The sequence below is a fragment of the Aptenodytes forsteri genome, unplaced genomic scaffold (assembly GCF_000699145.1).
Source record: "Aptenodytes forsteri isolate BGI_AS27 unplaced genomic scaffold, ASM69914v1 Scaffold479, whole genome shotgun sequence".
NCBI classification, from domain to species: Eukaryota; Metazoa; Chordata; class Aves; order Sphenisciformes; family Spheniscidae; genus Aptenodytes; species Aptenodytes forsteri.
Genome location: NW_008794627.1, coordinates 768,749 through 784,685, shown reverse-complemented (window position 1 = coordinate 784,685; position 15,937 = coordinate 768,749). Strand labels below are relative to the sequence as shown.

Below are 15,937 nucleotides of genomic sequence, written 5' to 3'. Positions count from 1 at the left end.
TTAGCAGGGCCTGTTGCGACAGGACAAGGGGGAATGGCTTTAAACTAAAGGGGGGTAGATTTAGACTAGACACAAGGAAGAAATTTTTTATGCTGAGGGTGGTGAAGCACTGGCACAGGTTGCCCAGAGAGGTGGTGGATGCCCCATCCCTGGAAACGTTCCAGGTCAGGTTGGCCGGGGCTCTGAGCAACCTGATCTAGTTGAAGCTGTCCCTGCCCACGGCAGGGGGGTTGGACTAGATGACCTTTAGAGGTCCCTTCCAACCCAAACTATTCTATGATTCTAAGGTGTGTTGCAGGCCTTACTGCTTCTATCCCACTCTCCTCTTACCCAGTCTTGTCATGGGTAGATGCGTTCATGCACTTGCATCTTTCCATAAATAAGAGGCAGAGAGATAAAAGGGCCCCAGTGCAGATACGGTTTGGAGTTTCCAACGCAGCTCTACTTTATGCCAAGTTATGATTCATCTACAAGGCTTTAAACATGGGGATGTGATGGAGAGGCATACTGCTGTCACCAGCTCCTGCTGTGCTTTCTGCCTGACAGAGGATTGTTGTTGAAGAGTGTATTTGTGACACTTCAAAGAAGTGTCCTGCTTGTTAAACGGATCTCTGGACAGATACTCTGTGCTGTGCCCTGGAGGAAACTTCTTACTGCCTGATTTTTAAATACAACAGTGCTGCACGCAGTTGACAGGGAAAACTATTGGATCCCCAAAGTCAGTGGATGAGGCTGTGAGAGCGCTGATGGGGTTTGATCTGTGCAGTCAGGAGATGTTGTGTTTGGGATGTTATATAATCCCCTTCCTGAACAGTAAATCCACCAAGGAGAACTGGGGCACTGCAAGCTGCATGTCTGTTAGCAGCTTCTGTGGGAGATGGCAGCAGAGAGAGCTCCTCCTGGCTTCCACGCCAAATGATGCATTAATTACACTTGTGTGGTCATCCATGATCCAGGTTCTCCATTGTTTTACTGATTTTAATGTCATAGTTTTAATTACTTTAATTAGAGATGGGGCTTGCTTCCTTTGTCTGTCTGTCTTCTAAATTTAGAACAAATTAGATGTTAAACCTGAGTCCGAATAACTGTTACACTGGTATAATGATGTAGGAGAAGGTATACAGTGTGGAAGTAAGAATATAATTTTATAGAAGCATCTTGTACTGATGCAATTTTATTCCCTCTCCCATACGAATAGTGTAGTAACATAGGACACTGTTCCAGCATCACTATAGGAAGGGGACAGTTTTTGTACATGACATGCTGCCATTTGTTCCCTGAAGGCCTTTTAAGATGAACAGCAGTTTTGAAACAAAACGCTGTTTTCGGAGGGCTCCTGTGACCATCTTTTTTAGTAGCTGAAGTCTTATAACGCTGGCTCCCTTCTTCTTATTCAGCACTTCACCAATCGGAGAGATGAGTTTGAGGGGACGAGGGAAAGCATCCTTGTTTGGCTCACAGAAATGGACCTCCAGCTGACAAATGTGGAGCACTTCTCAAAAAGTAACTTTGATGACAAAATGCGCCAGTTAAATGTACGTATCCTTATAAAGCAGTTGTTTAATATAGCCCAGCAGATCCTATTGGGCTGCCCTCTCTTGACAGAATCATCTACTTTTCTGGAACTTCACAACAGTCAACGGATCTGTAGGGCTATATTTATTTTAAGACATCAGTAAATTGTTAAGACTTATCCTCTGAATCAAGATTAAACTGTACAGTATTTAAATTCAGATTCAGTGTTCAAGCTCACTTCTATTCTGCCATTTTCTCGTAATACCGAGTGGCAGTGGCAGTGATATCTGGCCTAGAAAGGAGCATATGCAGGTTAACAGTAAAAGCTACATTCCTAAATTCAGGTGTTCTTTTCGGGTGAGAATTTTTTTAAATTGGCATTAAGGTAGGATCTCTCCTCTGAGTGCATTGTTTGTAGTTGGGACTTTCAAACAGAAATAAGACAGAAGGCATGTGCAATGATTCTAAAGAACATACTAGCTCTTTGCTACCTGCTCATATGCTCATTTCTCCTTTCCTCCTGCACTGTTAATTGTTTTGGGATGTAGATTTACTGTTGTGTAGGCTGGAGGTCCAACCAGCCAAACTTCCTTGCTACTGAGAAAAAGATTGTGTGTACCCAACAGAAAAATAAACTCTGATTAGCTGAACTCTCATACCGTGATCCCCTGCAGGCTCAGGACACTGCAATGATATTGATGTACACATGGGTGGAAAATGCCACTTCATTTGGAACTGTAATCCTGCTAATAAAACAAACCTCTGGACCTCTTGAGTAAAAAGATACTTGCCAAATGAAATTAGACAACAATGTCAATTGCTGCTTTTCTTTCACTGCAGTGTGCAAGAAAGGAAGGACTTAGGCTGGAAAGGGAGGTTGTGGAAGTAATTATTTTTCTTGTATGTTCCAAATAGGGCTTCCAGCAGGAAATAACACTAAACACCAATAAGATTGATCAGCTAATCGTTTTTGGGGAGCAGTTGATTCAGAAGAGTGAGCCTTTGGATGCTACCCTGATTGAAGATGAATTGGAAGAACTTCATAGATACTGTCAGGAAGTGTTTGGGCGAGTTGCCCGGTTCCATCAAAGACTGACTTCAAGGCATCCTGTAAGAAGCAACAGTTGTTTAGATGCTTTGGCAAGATTTTGGTGTTTGAACTGCAATGCTCATTGCTTATCACTAGCAGCTTGACTGAGTGGTTTGAGCTCAAAGGGGTCAGGAGCTCCTCAGTAGTTGTGCCAGCTTTGCTAAATCTTTGTCACCAGTCTTGTCTCCTCACGCCTCTCATGTTGGATCTCCATCTGCAGAATCTGGATAATAGCATGGAAGTAATTCACAGGGTTAATATTTAGATAGTAGTGGTTTGAGGACTTCAAAAGCTTTTTTGGTGTTTTTAATATCACTTTGTTTTCTTTATTTTCAATAACGTGCTTAGAATATCTCTATGGATTTCTTTGTGAGGCTCCATCTGTCCACTTTCTTGTGGGAACCCTGAATGGGGAACAGCATGCTCTTTACTTTTCAGTGGGAACATTTAGCTGATTCTCAGTTTGCTTTGGCTCAAAAAGAAGGAACATCTACTAAAAAACCAGGTAGAGAAGTAACATGATCATCTACGAGTAGCTGTTCACCCCTACCTGAGCATCATTTAATTGCTGACCTGTGCAGTCCATTTGGAACTGGGTACCCCTCCCTGCAAACTAGAGAGAGATGTTATGGTGGTGGCTGAGTGTCTTGAAAGAGGGGAGGTAGCTGCTAATGTGAGGATTGTTTTGGCAAAAAAGGAAGGAGGCAGAAATTATGCTTGCCTTTAATTTTAGGCACGTGGTCTTCTATTACTGCAGCCGACCGCAAAACAGTCGTAGTGTGGCTCAATCATTAGCTCATTAAGCAGTGTAGATCTATTGTAAATCTTATTAATATGCAATAATTGTTATTTATTTTTAGGGATTGGATGATGAAAAAGAGACTTCTGAAAATGAGACAGATCCAGAAGACTCCAGAGAAATCCAGAATGATCCCTGGCATAAGAAGGCCATCCGTGAGGGGCCCTCTTCACCACAGTCCCTTTGCCACCTTATGCCCCCTACTCAAGGTCATGAAAGATCAGGCTGTGAAACCCCTGTCAGTGTTGACTCCATCCCACTCGAGTGGGATCACACAGGTGATGTGGGAGGTTCTTCCTCTCACGAAGACGAAGAAGAAGCAACATACTACAGTGCTCTGTCAGGTGAGACCCAATTGCCAGCTGTTTGTTTTGACATGGACAACTGCAGGATATCCCTGTGTGGGAAGGGAGGGGGATTGAGGTCTTGCTCCCATGTTGTTGATTGGTTCTCAAGCACTATTAATAGACGCGAGCAGTCTCATCTCTTAGATGTCTTGATGAAGAGAATGGTATTGTCTAAACCAAGCTTATATTTTCAGAACCATAAGGTTTTTAGAAACCTTACTTTTTAAGAATGTTTGATGAAAATAGTACGAACAACTTATTTTGTTCTTTGTCTTTGCTGTCCCTCATTGTTTCAGTTGTTTTTAATAGTTGGAAAATATTGAATAGTGAGGAAAATGACATTATTCTTTTTTCAGATGTAGAAATCACTGAAAATCCTGAGGCATATCTTAAAATGACCACAAAAACTTTGAAAGCATCTTCTGGTAGGCACCTGCTAATGCATGTGTCTGAACATGGCAATCTCCCTGTGCTGCACGCTATATTCCTCAACCTCTCTCATATGTAATGTCTGACTTCCTGCCTTGTGTGGACACCATGTCTCATCCTGTCATGGTGTTCTTACGCTGCAGTATTCACATGTACATTACGAAGCAGTCAAGAACATACCATTTAGATTTTGCCTGGTAAATGCCAAGGTGGTTAATGTGCATTTCATTTTATTGATCCAAAGTCTTTTGGTACTTTCTTGGTGGTTTGCTCTGGGTAGTATCACTTTTTTGGTTGTTTCTAATTTTGATTGCATAATAACTGAAGGAAATAGTTCCAACTCTGCAAGTATTTTTTGTGTTTTGTGCATGACAGAACTGTGTGTGTCCTGTCTGTTAAATCCAGACCAAACGTTCTCCAAATCAGGACATGTCTATACTTGTCGCTACTGAAATGCATTGCAGATGTGTGATAGTATTGTTGAGATGCAAACATTCCAAAACCACAGTGCAGCCTTTTTCTTTTATTTTTTGAATACTCATACCTGTATTCAAGCATTTTCCAGAAGAAAACAGAATGTCCCATAACTGCATGGCTCTCATCTCATTACCTTTGAAACACTGTTGATGTTTTGCAAATGTGCATGCTTTGCAAGGAAAGCTGCAAAACTGTCATTTTTATGCCATAACTTGATGCCATTTTATTCAGAGCGCTTTCTAACTTAATACAAAGCAACAGCTTCCTTGTGGAGATGGGATTTTGCACTCATGGCATATGGTTTTGGTTTTATTTGTTTCAGGAAAGTCTGTTTCAGAAGCTCATCCTTGGCGTTCTCCAGATAGCCCAGTCTGCAGGAAACACCGATACAACCAGGCAGAGTTGGTTGAAAATGTGTTGTCTGGTCCAGAGACAAGTACTCCCTATAAGCCAGACTATGTGAGTTGGAGGCTCTGTGGGCACTGAACCCGTACTACACAGTCTGTTTGTTGTTCCTGTGTAACTACATCCTCTTCACTCCTTCAGCCTCAAGGAAAAGATTAGTTGTGGGGGGAATGTTTGCTTTATGCAAACTTAGGCATTATTTCTGGTGGCTCAGGTAACCAGTAAGAGTCTCTATCCGCTCATTAGAAAAGCTTCTTTAAAGCAACTCAGAACAATCATGTTAGGCTCCTGATCAGAGTTAGTGTCTGGAGGAACTCACTTCCTCATAGGACAAGACTAGGAGAATTTAAACCCCCCAAGGAGAGGGTGTGAATACCTTCCCTTGATATTTACTGACATATCTCCCTTTCCTAAGCAGACCGATTTGAAGGGTCCTTTTCTAGCATGCGACCCACCATTTAATCTGCTTCTGAGCACTAAAAAATGTGCCAAAATGGCTGTTGTTCGTTGGTACCTCAGCCTTGGTGGCTGGTTGCCAGCCGTGGCTTCACCAGCAGCTGCCAGACTCGGTGGATCTGGACCAGTTGTCACTACTCTTCCAGGCACAAGATGGTGCTGGTATCTGGCTGCTTTTGTCATCGTTAAACCAGTCTTAGAGCCTTAGAGTCAATATTGCCAAGACCCGGAATCCAACAAAGAGCCTGAGCAACTGTACATTGTCTGGTACATGTAGTGCAAAAGCAATTAATTTGCCATGTCCAGTCTTGAAATAATTAGTTCTTGAAAATTTGCCATGTCCAGTCTTGAAATAATTAGCATCACTGTGCTGTGTGTTTGTTTACTGAGAAGGCATAGAGAGCCAGTATAAACGGTTAGCAAAGACGCAGAAGCCCAGTGCTAAATCTGACATGCAAGAGCTGAGCGGCAGCCCAGCCACCCCAAAGTAACACAAATGAAGCTTGACCTTTGATGGCTTGTTAACCTGCAGGGCTCACCCACCAAAATGTCATTCCAGGTGAAGCAGCTCAGCTCTGCAAGCAGCAGCAGCATCAACAAGGAGAAAATTACGTCTGCTAACATGAGTGATGAAGAACCCCAAGATGACCAAGAGCTTGTGAATATAGCAGCTGCAGAGAAGCCGTCAGGTACAGAGCATTAGGAGTGGCTTTGGTGCTGTGGTGTTTGTCCTGTGACTCTGCGGGAGACAAAGCAGAGATGGCATGAAGGCAGCACCTTTGCCTTGGGATCAAAATAGAAGTAAACCACTATCCTCTAAATTAATGTATTTTGCTAAGATTCACTGAGCTGCCTTCTCACCTGGTACTGTCCAACCTGTGTTTGCTGTTCTAAGCTTTTACATTTTCTGCCAGAATTGAGATTTTTATCACTCATAATATACTTCTATCTCTTGGCTGCTTGGAATGAATGGGAACAATTTCACTTTTGTGTGATACTGAATACTTCAGAGACTTTTAATCAGATTTCAAACGGAAGAAGTGTGTCTCTTTGTCTAAAGTAAGATTGCTACAGTTCATTTTCTCAGTTATTGGTACTCCTTATAACAAGATGCTACAGCTCCCATTTACAGAAATGTTTTGTCAAAGCTGGTAATGTATTCTGTTCTTCACTGTCTTCACTGTGGTCCTTTCTTCCAAATAGGCCAACAAGCTGGTTCTCTTAACCTTTTAAGACCTCATTCCTGGTTTCAGGTGCTCGAGATTATAAGAAGAACACATCTGTACTGCAATCACAAAAGCGAATCAAGTGATAAAAAGAAGACTGCAGCTATATGCACCAGCTTACTTAGTTTATGTCTCTGGTCTCACAAATAGACCAGGGTTGAGTCCCATACATGGCATGAATAGGAAAAGCTCTGAGAAGGGCTTAGATGTGGTTCCAGAAATAGTGTTAGTGATCGCACAGGTGGCATCTCCATCTCCTTTAGCACTGAACTGATGAAACACAAACCCAAGTCCTAACTGATGGATCATACTTTGTCCCGTGATGAATTTTGGTGTCTACCAAATCACAACTGGGCTCATTGAATTCCGTCTCCTTAAATTTGCTCTGTTCTTCCAGATGAATTAAAATGTCTTCAATTAATGTGATTAAAATCCTGGGTAGCATTACTATGTGGATAACTTGACTAGTAATGTGAAACTTACGGACTGCAGAATCTCAAGAAAAAATGTGTCTGGATAACAGTAGTACATGGTAGCAATTATTTGGCCTTGAGTAGATTGGAGAATAATTTACTCGTAAAACTCCTTGCATCTGTTTTATGCACTTTTCACCTTACTGAAAATTTAAATGTGTGTTGTTGTATCATTTGTAGGCATTATTGGTAGGTGGGAGCTCATCCAAGCTCAAGACCTCAGAAATAAACTTAGGATGAAACAGAAATTGCAGCAGTGGCAGCAGCTGAACTCAGATATCAGCGACGTGTCTGCTTGGCTTGATAAAACTGAGGAGGAGCTGGAAGAGCTACAAAAAGTGAAACCTCCAACCAGCATGCAGGCGTTGGAACAAAGGGTCAAGAAATTGAAAGTAAGTTATGGCATACTGAGAAGCGGGATTTCAAGATGCTCATGCTCTTTATCATTGCCTTTGTGCTCCTAGGATCTGTTGGCAGCATGAATGCTAATAACAATGTGCGTATGCCACAGAGGAGCTAAGCTGTTTTCAGCTAAGAGGACTAAAGAGAGTAGTGAAACGAGGTGCTTCTGTCTTCATATGCAGAGATTTGCAGGCAATATGCCTAGGTACAACAGGCAGCCAGGCTGAAATAAAAACCTCTCCCTTTCTGTTTTTTTGCAGAGACACTTTATTTGCACTCAAACAAAGCATTCAGCCCCAAACTTCTCTTTTTAGGCCTTTTGTTTTAGAAAAACAAAAAAAAGCTAAATGATGAAGGCTTAGACTCCCCAGATGCCTAGGGTCAGGCCTTGTCTTGGAGGGGTTGGGTGTTCTGAGCGGTGATACTGGCATTTTCTCCTTGTTCTGTGCCATTCCCCTCTATGCAAACCAGAAAGGGCTTGAAAATTAGCCTGGTCTACAGGCTACAAAGTCTAGGCTGATTTTTTTTTAATTGAATTAATGGAAGGGGGGGGGTGTTGTAGCTCCAACAGGGAGACTGAGAAAGATCTGCTCTAAAGCTGTGGTTTTTAGCAGTATGGTGTTTGCAAGAAATCTTAGCTCTAAACAGCACCTTTGTCCTATAGTTGAAGGATACATCATTTCAAAACATGCAGTTGCATTTTTTCGCTTAGCAAATGCAGATTTCTCATCGAATAGAATGTATTCGTTAAAAACGAGAAACAAAATAAATTCAGTCTCTCCTAATCTTCAGCCAAGTAATAGAACAGTTAGAGAGACAATAACGTGAACATTTGTCAGCATGTGTGGTCATGTTATGTTGCCTGTTGTGACTCTCAGCTTCCATAAATTAAGTAGGACTAAGTCAGGTCTGCAAGCTGAACCAGCAGGTTACCAGGGTACATGTAAGTGCTAGGTCCCTAGGACTTAGGTAACAAAATGCCTCAGGTTGAACTCTGACAGAGCAAGTGTTCCTAACACTTGTGGGAGTGCAAAATCCCTGTGTGCTAACCCTTCTGCCAGCAGCCTCGTATGGAGTCACCCAAATCCTGAGGCTACTGGTCAGTCTGGCATCACACTCGGGATGATGCTCACAAACAAGACACTCTGCAAGACAGAGGAGGGATTTCTTAGGCATGTTGGGAGTATGCTTAAGCCTACACATCCTTGAGTATTCATTAGGCCAGGGGGAATGACTCTGCACTCCAGTGTGTGACTCCAGTAAGAACGACTCTGATTCCATCAGCCAACCTGGCTTAGGCACCAAGCGCTAGGAGAGGTCCGGTGATGCCTCAGGAGTGGAGGGAGGTGCTTCTCTTTGGGCTGGAGTTGGGTGTCGGACCTCTTCAAGGAGTGGAGTTTCACTTTTCCTTCTCTCTTCTGCATTTTCTTAAGAGGAGTCCAGCTGGCTGTAAATCTCCTTTTCAGACAGCTTGGCTTTCTATAGGTGTCTAAAAGAGCCAGCATGCTCTAAGACGTGAATTTCATGAGATGTCAGGACATCGCAATTGTCCTGGATAAGGATAAAGCCAGTCTGGCTGCAGACTGGCTTACCGGTGTTTAGAAGTCTGTGATGGACCGTTTGTATTGTCTGATATTGAAAGAAACGTTGTTGCTTGAAGGAGGGAGACAGGGTTCTTTGTTGGGTGAAATGTAATTTAGAGTAGCAGTTTTCAACAAGTGGGACACAGATCTTGAGAATATATAGATTGACACTCTTAGTTACAAAGGCTGCTAAGAAAAGCAATCTGAGCTGTGTTGATTGCAGGACTCATCCTGCAGCTCTTACTTTTCTACTGCAGGAGCCCACAACTTGAAAAAGACTGCGTACCCTTGATTCAAACTGTAAACTTCTTGAGGGTACGAGGTATTGTTTGGCATTCTTTTTTTTAAAAAACCTTAAAAAATACAGGCTCTACCTTAACATAAAGGTGGTTAGGTGATACAGCCATGACTTCGCAAATTCCATTATTATTTCCCCCTGCAATTTTAAGGGAGAGGAGGAAAGCAGGCAGGGGCTGCCATTCGGGGGGACCTCGACAAGTCAGAGAAATGGGCTGACAGAAACTCTGACTAGAGAGGAGAAAAAGAATTTCTCACAATGGGGTGGTCTGGTGCGGGACCAGGGGCCCAGAGGGGATGGGGAATCTCCATCCTGCGAGATACTCAAAATTTGACTGGATGAGGTCCTGAGCCGCCTGCTCTGAGTTTGAAGTTGGCCCTACTTGGAGCAGGAGGATGGAGCACAGACCTCCAGATGTCCCTTTCAGCATTATTCTAGGATCCTGAGGCAGCAAAACCTTTATACATCAAGAGGAAATACCATGTGATGACCTGTGGGAATATTTGTCCAAATGTCAGGGCAAGAGACAGCTCAGAGGAATGAAGGGCAGATGTGGATTAAGCCATAATGCCTGTGACTTAGGGAGAAGCACAGGCCCAACCAGATTTGTTTTCTTCAAAGTGAAGGGTTTTGCTTTAAAAAAAAAAAACATAAAAAAGGCCACCTACCTTAGTATGTTCCTTAGCAGTGTCTGAAAAGCCACCAGATTCAAACAGCTTTCCGCAATACCTGTGATTCTTTTGAGGGTGTAGTTTTATTGTAAATAAACAACATGTTTTTCATCATTCATAGAAGCTCCTAATCTGCTTTTTCTACCAGGACATGCTTAAAGCGTTTGATAACTACAAGGCAGTGGTGCTTTCTGTTAACCTGAGCAGCAAAGAATTCCAGAAATCGGATAGCACGGAGTTCAAAGAACTTCAGAACAGGCTTCGGAAGGTGAACTTGCATTGGGAGAAAGCAACTCATGCACTGCACAACTGGAGGAAAGGTTTACAGCAAGCCATACTGCATTGCCAGGTGCATACCACATGCCAGCTTATAAGGGAAGACTCCTCTTTAGGGTGCTACTGCAGGGAAGATAAGGGGAGAGGGCAGAGGGGTAATTCCTGCGCATTAGTGGAATGGTTGCTCAGAATCCGAGACCCTTAATTTTCTTATAAACTTGACTCTGTTGGGTTTAAAGGGTTTGGTAAAAATATCTTTGAACTGCATAATATCCTTTATTACATAGGTGGAATAGTTTAACTAGGTTGCTGTAGCCTCACTAATCGTGAATTTGTTGTTGGCTCTGTCTAATCTGGGCTGGTCATTTTGTTTGTAGGCAAAGCCAGGTGAAAGCACAGCAAAAGTGTTTTTTCTCTTATGTGCAAATCTTTTGTTTCTCTAGGACTTCCATGATCAGAGCCAAAAACTAATCCTGTGGTTAGCAAGTGCTGATAGCCGAAGGAATGAAGCACAAATCACAGATCCAAACGCTGACCTCAATACAATACTGGAATGCCAAAAGGAGCTAATGGTAAGTGTAGTCTTGACTACAGCACTTCAGCTCTTCCAGTGAGTCAGTAGCTCTCACCACAAAATGAAGAGCAATATGTTTATTTTTCAAGATGTCTGCATCCTGTCCTTGAACCTGCTGTATTCAGGCACGTGGCAGGTTTCTGAAATGGACTAAGACATTGCCTATGTGAGGAATTTTTTCTGTAATTATGCATCATAATTAAGTTCCTTATGAACAGTCTTTATGCTGCAGTAAGACTTCCAATTTCCAAGATTTAATGTCTTTTCGATATGGATTAATTACTGCTAGAACTATTTCTAAATGTTAGTTCAAGCGGGTACAACCCATCTCTTCAAGAGAACTTCGTTTCCTATGTAGCTGTAATAGCCATTCCTGTGTATTGCGGATTCTCAGGCAGGTTGAGTTGTTCTTTAAAGCCTTCCAGAGTTCCTCCTTTTATGAGAACATCCTTAAAGTTGAGAGTAACAGTCTGTTGCACTGTTGTTTGTTTGTTTGTTTGTTTGTTCTAAGCAACTGGAGAAAGAGCTGCTGGAACAACAGCTTAAAGTAAACTCGCTTCAAGAACTTGCTGCTTACCTGCTGCTTAAATCAGATGGTGATTACATTGAAGCTGATGAGAAGGTCCATGTAATTGGAAGGAAACTGAAACAGCTTATTGAACAAGTTTCACATGACTTAAAAACAATACAAGGAAATCTGGTGAGTCAGAGTTCAAATACTTGTTCATGGATCTTTCTTACTGAAAAGTAATAACATATTAAGAGTAAAGGTATTTATAAAAGACTGACTTAAAACTTAAGTACTTCCGCCTTCATAAGCTGAAAAAAGAACAATTAAGTCTGCCTTTAGGAAAGACTTCAGCACCACGAGGCTAGTACAGTATTGAAATGGATTGCCCAGAGAGGTTGTGCAGTCCCCATCCTTGAGGGGTTTGAAGAGCAGACAGGATAAAGCCTCGAGTAAGGCTTTCTGTCTGGTCTCATGGCTGACCTTGCTTTGAGCAGGAGGTTGGACTAGATGAACTTCCTGCGGTCCCTTCCAACCTGAATTATCCTATGATCCGTACCAAGTATCACGCTAGGAGTGTGTAACGAACACATAGGAGTTGTAGTCATAGCAATACATTGCTTATCCTGAGAGCTGTCAGGTAGAGATATTTTCAGGTTAATACCTGTACGCACCTGTTCCACTGTAATTCCTCCGGGTTGTGCACAGTAAAACATTTCTTCGTGCTGGAGAACTGGAGCATGTTTACCACTGGTTATGCGCATCTAAAGAGGCAATGGGCTGTGCACCTGCAGAGAGGCGATGAAAGATGGCTCTTTGCACTTCATCTGTTGTGAGTGTTGAACGTGCATTTTAAAGAGGAAGGTGTGGTTACCTTTTAGGATACCAGAGCATTCCTGCTAGTTCCAGATGACTTGGACTCAGGAGTCTATAATCCAGTCGCAGCGAAATCCAGCCCTGCTGTGAAGAAGGCAAGTACTTTTTTTCTAATATTTTGCTATCAGCATATAGCATATTTTGACATATTTAGCCTGAAAGTTCCTCAAATGTAATGATTCTACCTTTTAGATGCATGTACCTTATTACAGAATTTACAACAGTACTTTAAAGTCTACCACTGTCTTTTTTGAGAAAGAGAAATTCCTTGTAGTTTCTGAAAGCTGGGTACTAAAAGCTATTTCTCTCAACAGATCACTGTAAGGAGAACTGCAGATGGCAGAAACAGCAGCAGCCCAAGGTATTATTTTATATTAGCCTGATCTCTTGAAGGATAGTGAAAACGGCAGGGGCGAGCTGAGTGCCAGCAGAAACCTGGGCAGCTGTTCCTCATAGGTTGACATGCAGGTGGAGGTGATTTCTGCCTACCTGTAGCGTCTCCTCTACCTACCAGCTCTGGGCTGCACCTTGGTGAATGGTTTAGCACTCCTGCTCCTAGACCTCTGCACCAATGTGCAACCTTGGCTTTCTTTACTCTTGAGAAAATATTTTTTGTGCCAAATGGGGGAATATTTTCGTTTTAAATCTTCCTTTAATTCCACCAGCATACCTGGGCAAAGAAATTTGCAGCTTAGAGCCACTTACTACAAACAAACCATGAAGGACAAAGGGAGAACTTCACCCCCAGTACATTAGGGTCTGTTCAAAGGATAGATCTCAGTAATGCCAAGGCAAAGAAGAGCCCAGTCAGTCTGAACAGTGGCTTTCCTTTATATTTCAACATGTATTTAGAGTGGTTGGTTTGTCTGCTGGGAAAACTTAAGTTTGCATCTGAAAATAGGGTAAAAACCCACTGATCTAAGCTATTACGAAGAAATGTTTCTTCTTCAGTAGCAAGGACAGTAAACCCAAGCCAGCAGCTGGCTTCCCACTGAGCAGTCTTGCACGCTTTCAAGTTATAGTTAAAGTGTTTCATGTGCAGTGCATTCTCCTGTAGATACGCAGCCCTGCATCTTGGAAGGGTAGGGGGGACCCTAGAGAGGGAGTTAAAAGGACTTGTTTAATTCAAACTCTGAAGTGCCTTTTTTTTTTCTTTTTCTATTTTGTTTTTCTTTTTTTTCTCCTTTTCAGAGGTGAAAGCCATCCACAACCTAGTCAAGCAATTCCTTGGTCTCCCTCCTTCTTTTACCGTGTATTACGAGCAGCTTTACCTCTTCAGCTGTTCTTTCTACTGCTTTTACTTCTGGCTTGCATGATTCCATCTTCTGAGGAAGACTACAGCTGCACCCAGGCAAACAACTTTGCCCGTTCTTTCTATCCCATGCTGCGATACACCAATGGGCCTCCACCAACTTAGAAAGCAGCCCGAGAATCTTCAGTTATACCAAAACACACTCTCTGCGGTGCTTTTTTCATGCTGCTAGCATCAATCAAGCAGTGACATCACATAATTAAATACAGAAACTTTTGTGCTGTGCAGTTACTGCTGCAGCTAAATAATGCCTCACGTTTATAGCCTCCTTGCCCTGTCGCAGGGAATGTGTTAAATTTCACATCTCAAAATGTATATCTTGACAAAATTTCAGGATTTTGTACGGAAAACAAACTTTTTCTATAGATTTTTAAACTCTAAGCAACACACTTTATACTTTGATGCAATAGATCCACTATTTTATAGGTGCAGTGCTCTCAAGCTTGCAAGGTGATTGAATACTGAGTTATTAGATGCAGAAACCACATCACAGTCATCTTAAACACAGCAGTCTGTCTCGGGTTAGCACGACAAACCAGCAGTTGAAGAGGCACTTTTTGCCTAAAATGATTACTGCACACACTCACGTTACCTGTAGCTTTTGGTACTGTAGTCACTTGGTGGAAACAAAAAAATCTACATCTTTTTGAATCTTTGTTATTGTATTTTATTCATCTAACACGTTCAATAAAAGGATGCACATTTGTTTTGTTTTACATATAGTGTTCTAGTGGTTAGGACTGCTGTGTTGTCTTTTTACACCACCTTTGAAATACGAAATTGTGGCATTGCATGGAAGTGGTTTATAATGCACATATTTTCTAGATGAACATGATTATGTAGACTATCCCTGATGTATACAAATAACGTAATGACTTTTTTAATGAAAGATTTTTTTTCAGTTTTTAACCTGCTGAATAGTGTACAGTATCTTGGGAGAGAATGGTGCATTTTTATAAGCTTCATCGTTAAAATGAAACTGACACTTGGGCAATGGCTAGAGAAACACTGTGTACAGTCAGCGTTGCCATTGCTTCTCGGTTGTACAGTTCAAGTACTGTCATTAAAATTTTGCCAATGTCTGCAGGGGCTATCGGTGTGTCTAGTGGGGGGCAGGCAACCACCGTGTGTTCCAACAGCGCTGACTTCTCCGCTCCTGTATAAGTCAACTTATTTGCATGCTAACGCAACAGCGTCAGAAGAAGCGTGACCACTCTTGCTTGTCAGAGCAAGCGTTGACAAATTCAGAAGCGGAGCCTGTGTTTGGTGGCACACATCCTTTCCTTTGCAACCGACTGTGATTTCCTGGAGGAAGAATACAAAGTTGAAGCAACTAGTGCTTAGTACTAGGTCAAAATGCTGAACGATTTCCCCACCCTGGAACTGATTTTCTAAACTGGGAGTTACGGCAGTGCTGGAGAGGGAGGTGCCCATCGAGGAGAGCTCAGTGCGATAGTAAAGGGTTTGGTTGCAGTGAAAATCACCCAGGAATTAGCCCATTTCTGTAATCCTTACCTACAGAAAACAGAATTTATGGTTAGCCTGTGAGAATTCTCCCACCTTTTCTGCACTTGTCACCACTGGCGGTTGCATATTCCCCATCTTCTGGCAGGGGGATTTATGAAGCAAGTTGCTTTGCATTCTTATGTTCAGAGAAAGACAGCCCCTGTAGCAAACCAACAGCTTCTTCCCAATCATGGTGGCAAAAAAAGCCTGGTTTATTTCCAGGATATTAAACTAAATTAATACATTAACTGTGAAACAGTTAAGCTTGCAAAGTTAGCAACATGGCTTAGGAAAGTCAAAGCTTACGATTTGGCACTCTTTAGTAGTGGCACAGTAGCACACATCCACACTGTGCTCAGATACGGGTCAAGATACGCCAGCTCCATACCGAAGTGTCTCGGCCTCAGTCCCAAGGAGCAGTGCCCAGGCTCCATCCTGCTGAAGACACGCGTGAAACAGTTAAGCTTGCAAAGTTAGCAACATGGCTTAGGAAAGTCAAAGCTTACGATTTGGCACTCTTTAGTAGTGGCACAGTAGCACACATCCACACTGTGCTCAGATACGGGTCAAGATACGCCAGCTCCATACCGAAGTGTCTCGGCCTCAGTCCCAAGGAGCAGTGCCCAGGCTCCATCCTGCTGAAGACACGCGGTCTTGGCAGCGCTTTCAGACCTAGCAGCTTTCACAGCCTGTAAGCCAGCACGCCGCTCTCCG

General features: G+C 42.5%; 1 protein-coding gene across 1 annotated transcript in view; it reads left to right on the top strand.

Annotated features, from left to right (window-relative positions):
- SYNE2 (spectrin repeat containing nuclear envelope protein 2) overlaps positions 1–14,717 on the top strand; it is a 200,260-nt gene extending 185,543 nt beyond the window's left edge. Inside the window, exons 105-117 of the mRNA XM_009273371.2 lie at positions 1,398–1,535; positions 2,431–2,625; positions 3,466–3,748; positions 4,108–4,176; positions 4,980–5,116; positions 6,078–6,207; positions 7,398–7,609; positions 10,320–10,520; positions 10,891–11,019; positions 11,533–11,721; positions 12,411–12,500; positions 12,720–12,766; positions 13,597–14,717. Coding sequence (XP_009271646.1) covers positions 1,398–1,535; positions 2,431–2,625; positions 3,466–3,748; positions 4,108–4,176; positions 4,980–5,116; positions 6,078–6,207; positions 7,398–7,609; positions 10,320–10,520; positions 10,891–11,019; positions 11,533–11,721; positions 12,411–12,500; positions 12,720–12,766; positions 13,597–13,822 — 2,046 coding nt within the window. The 3' untranslated portion in view covers positions 13,823–14,717. The remainder of the gene's footprint in view (positions 1–1,397; positions 1,536–2,430; positions 2,626–3,465; positions 3,749–4,107; positions 4,177–4,979; positions 5,117–6,077; positions 6,208–7,397; positions 7,610–10,319; positions 10,521–10,890; positions 11,020–11,532; positions 11,722–12,410; positions 12,501–12,719; positions 12,767–13,596) is intronic.
- The last annotated feature ends 1,220 nt before the right edge of the window (positions 14,718–15,937 follow it).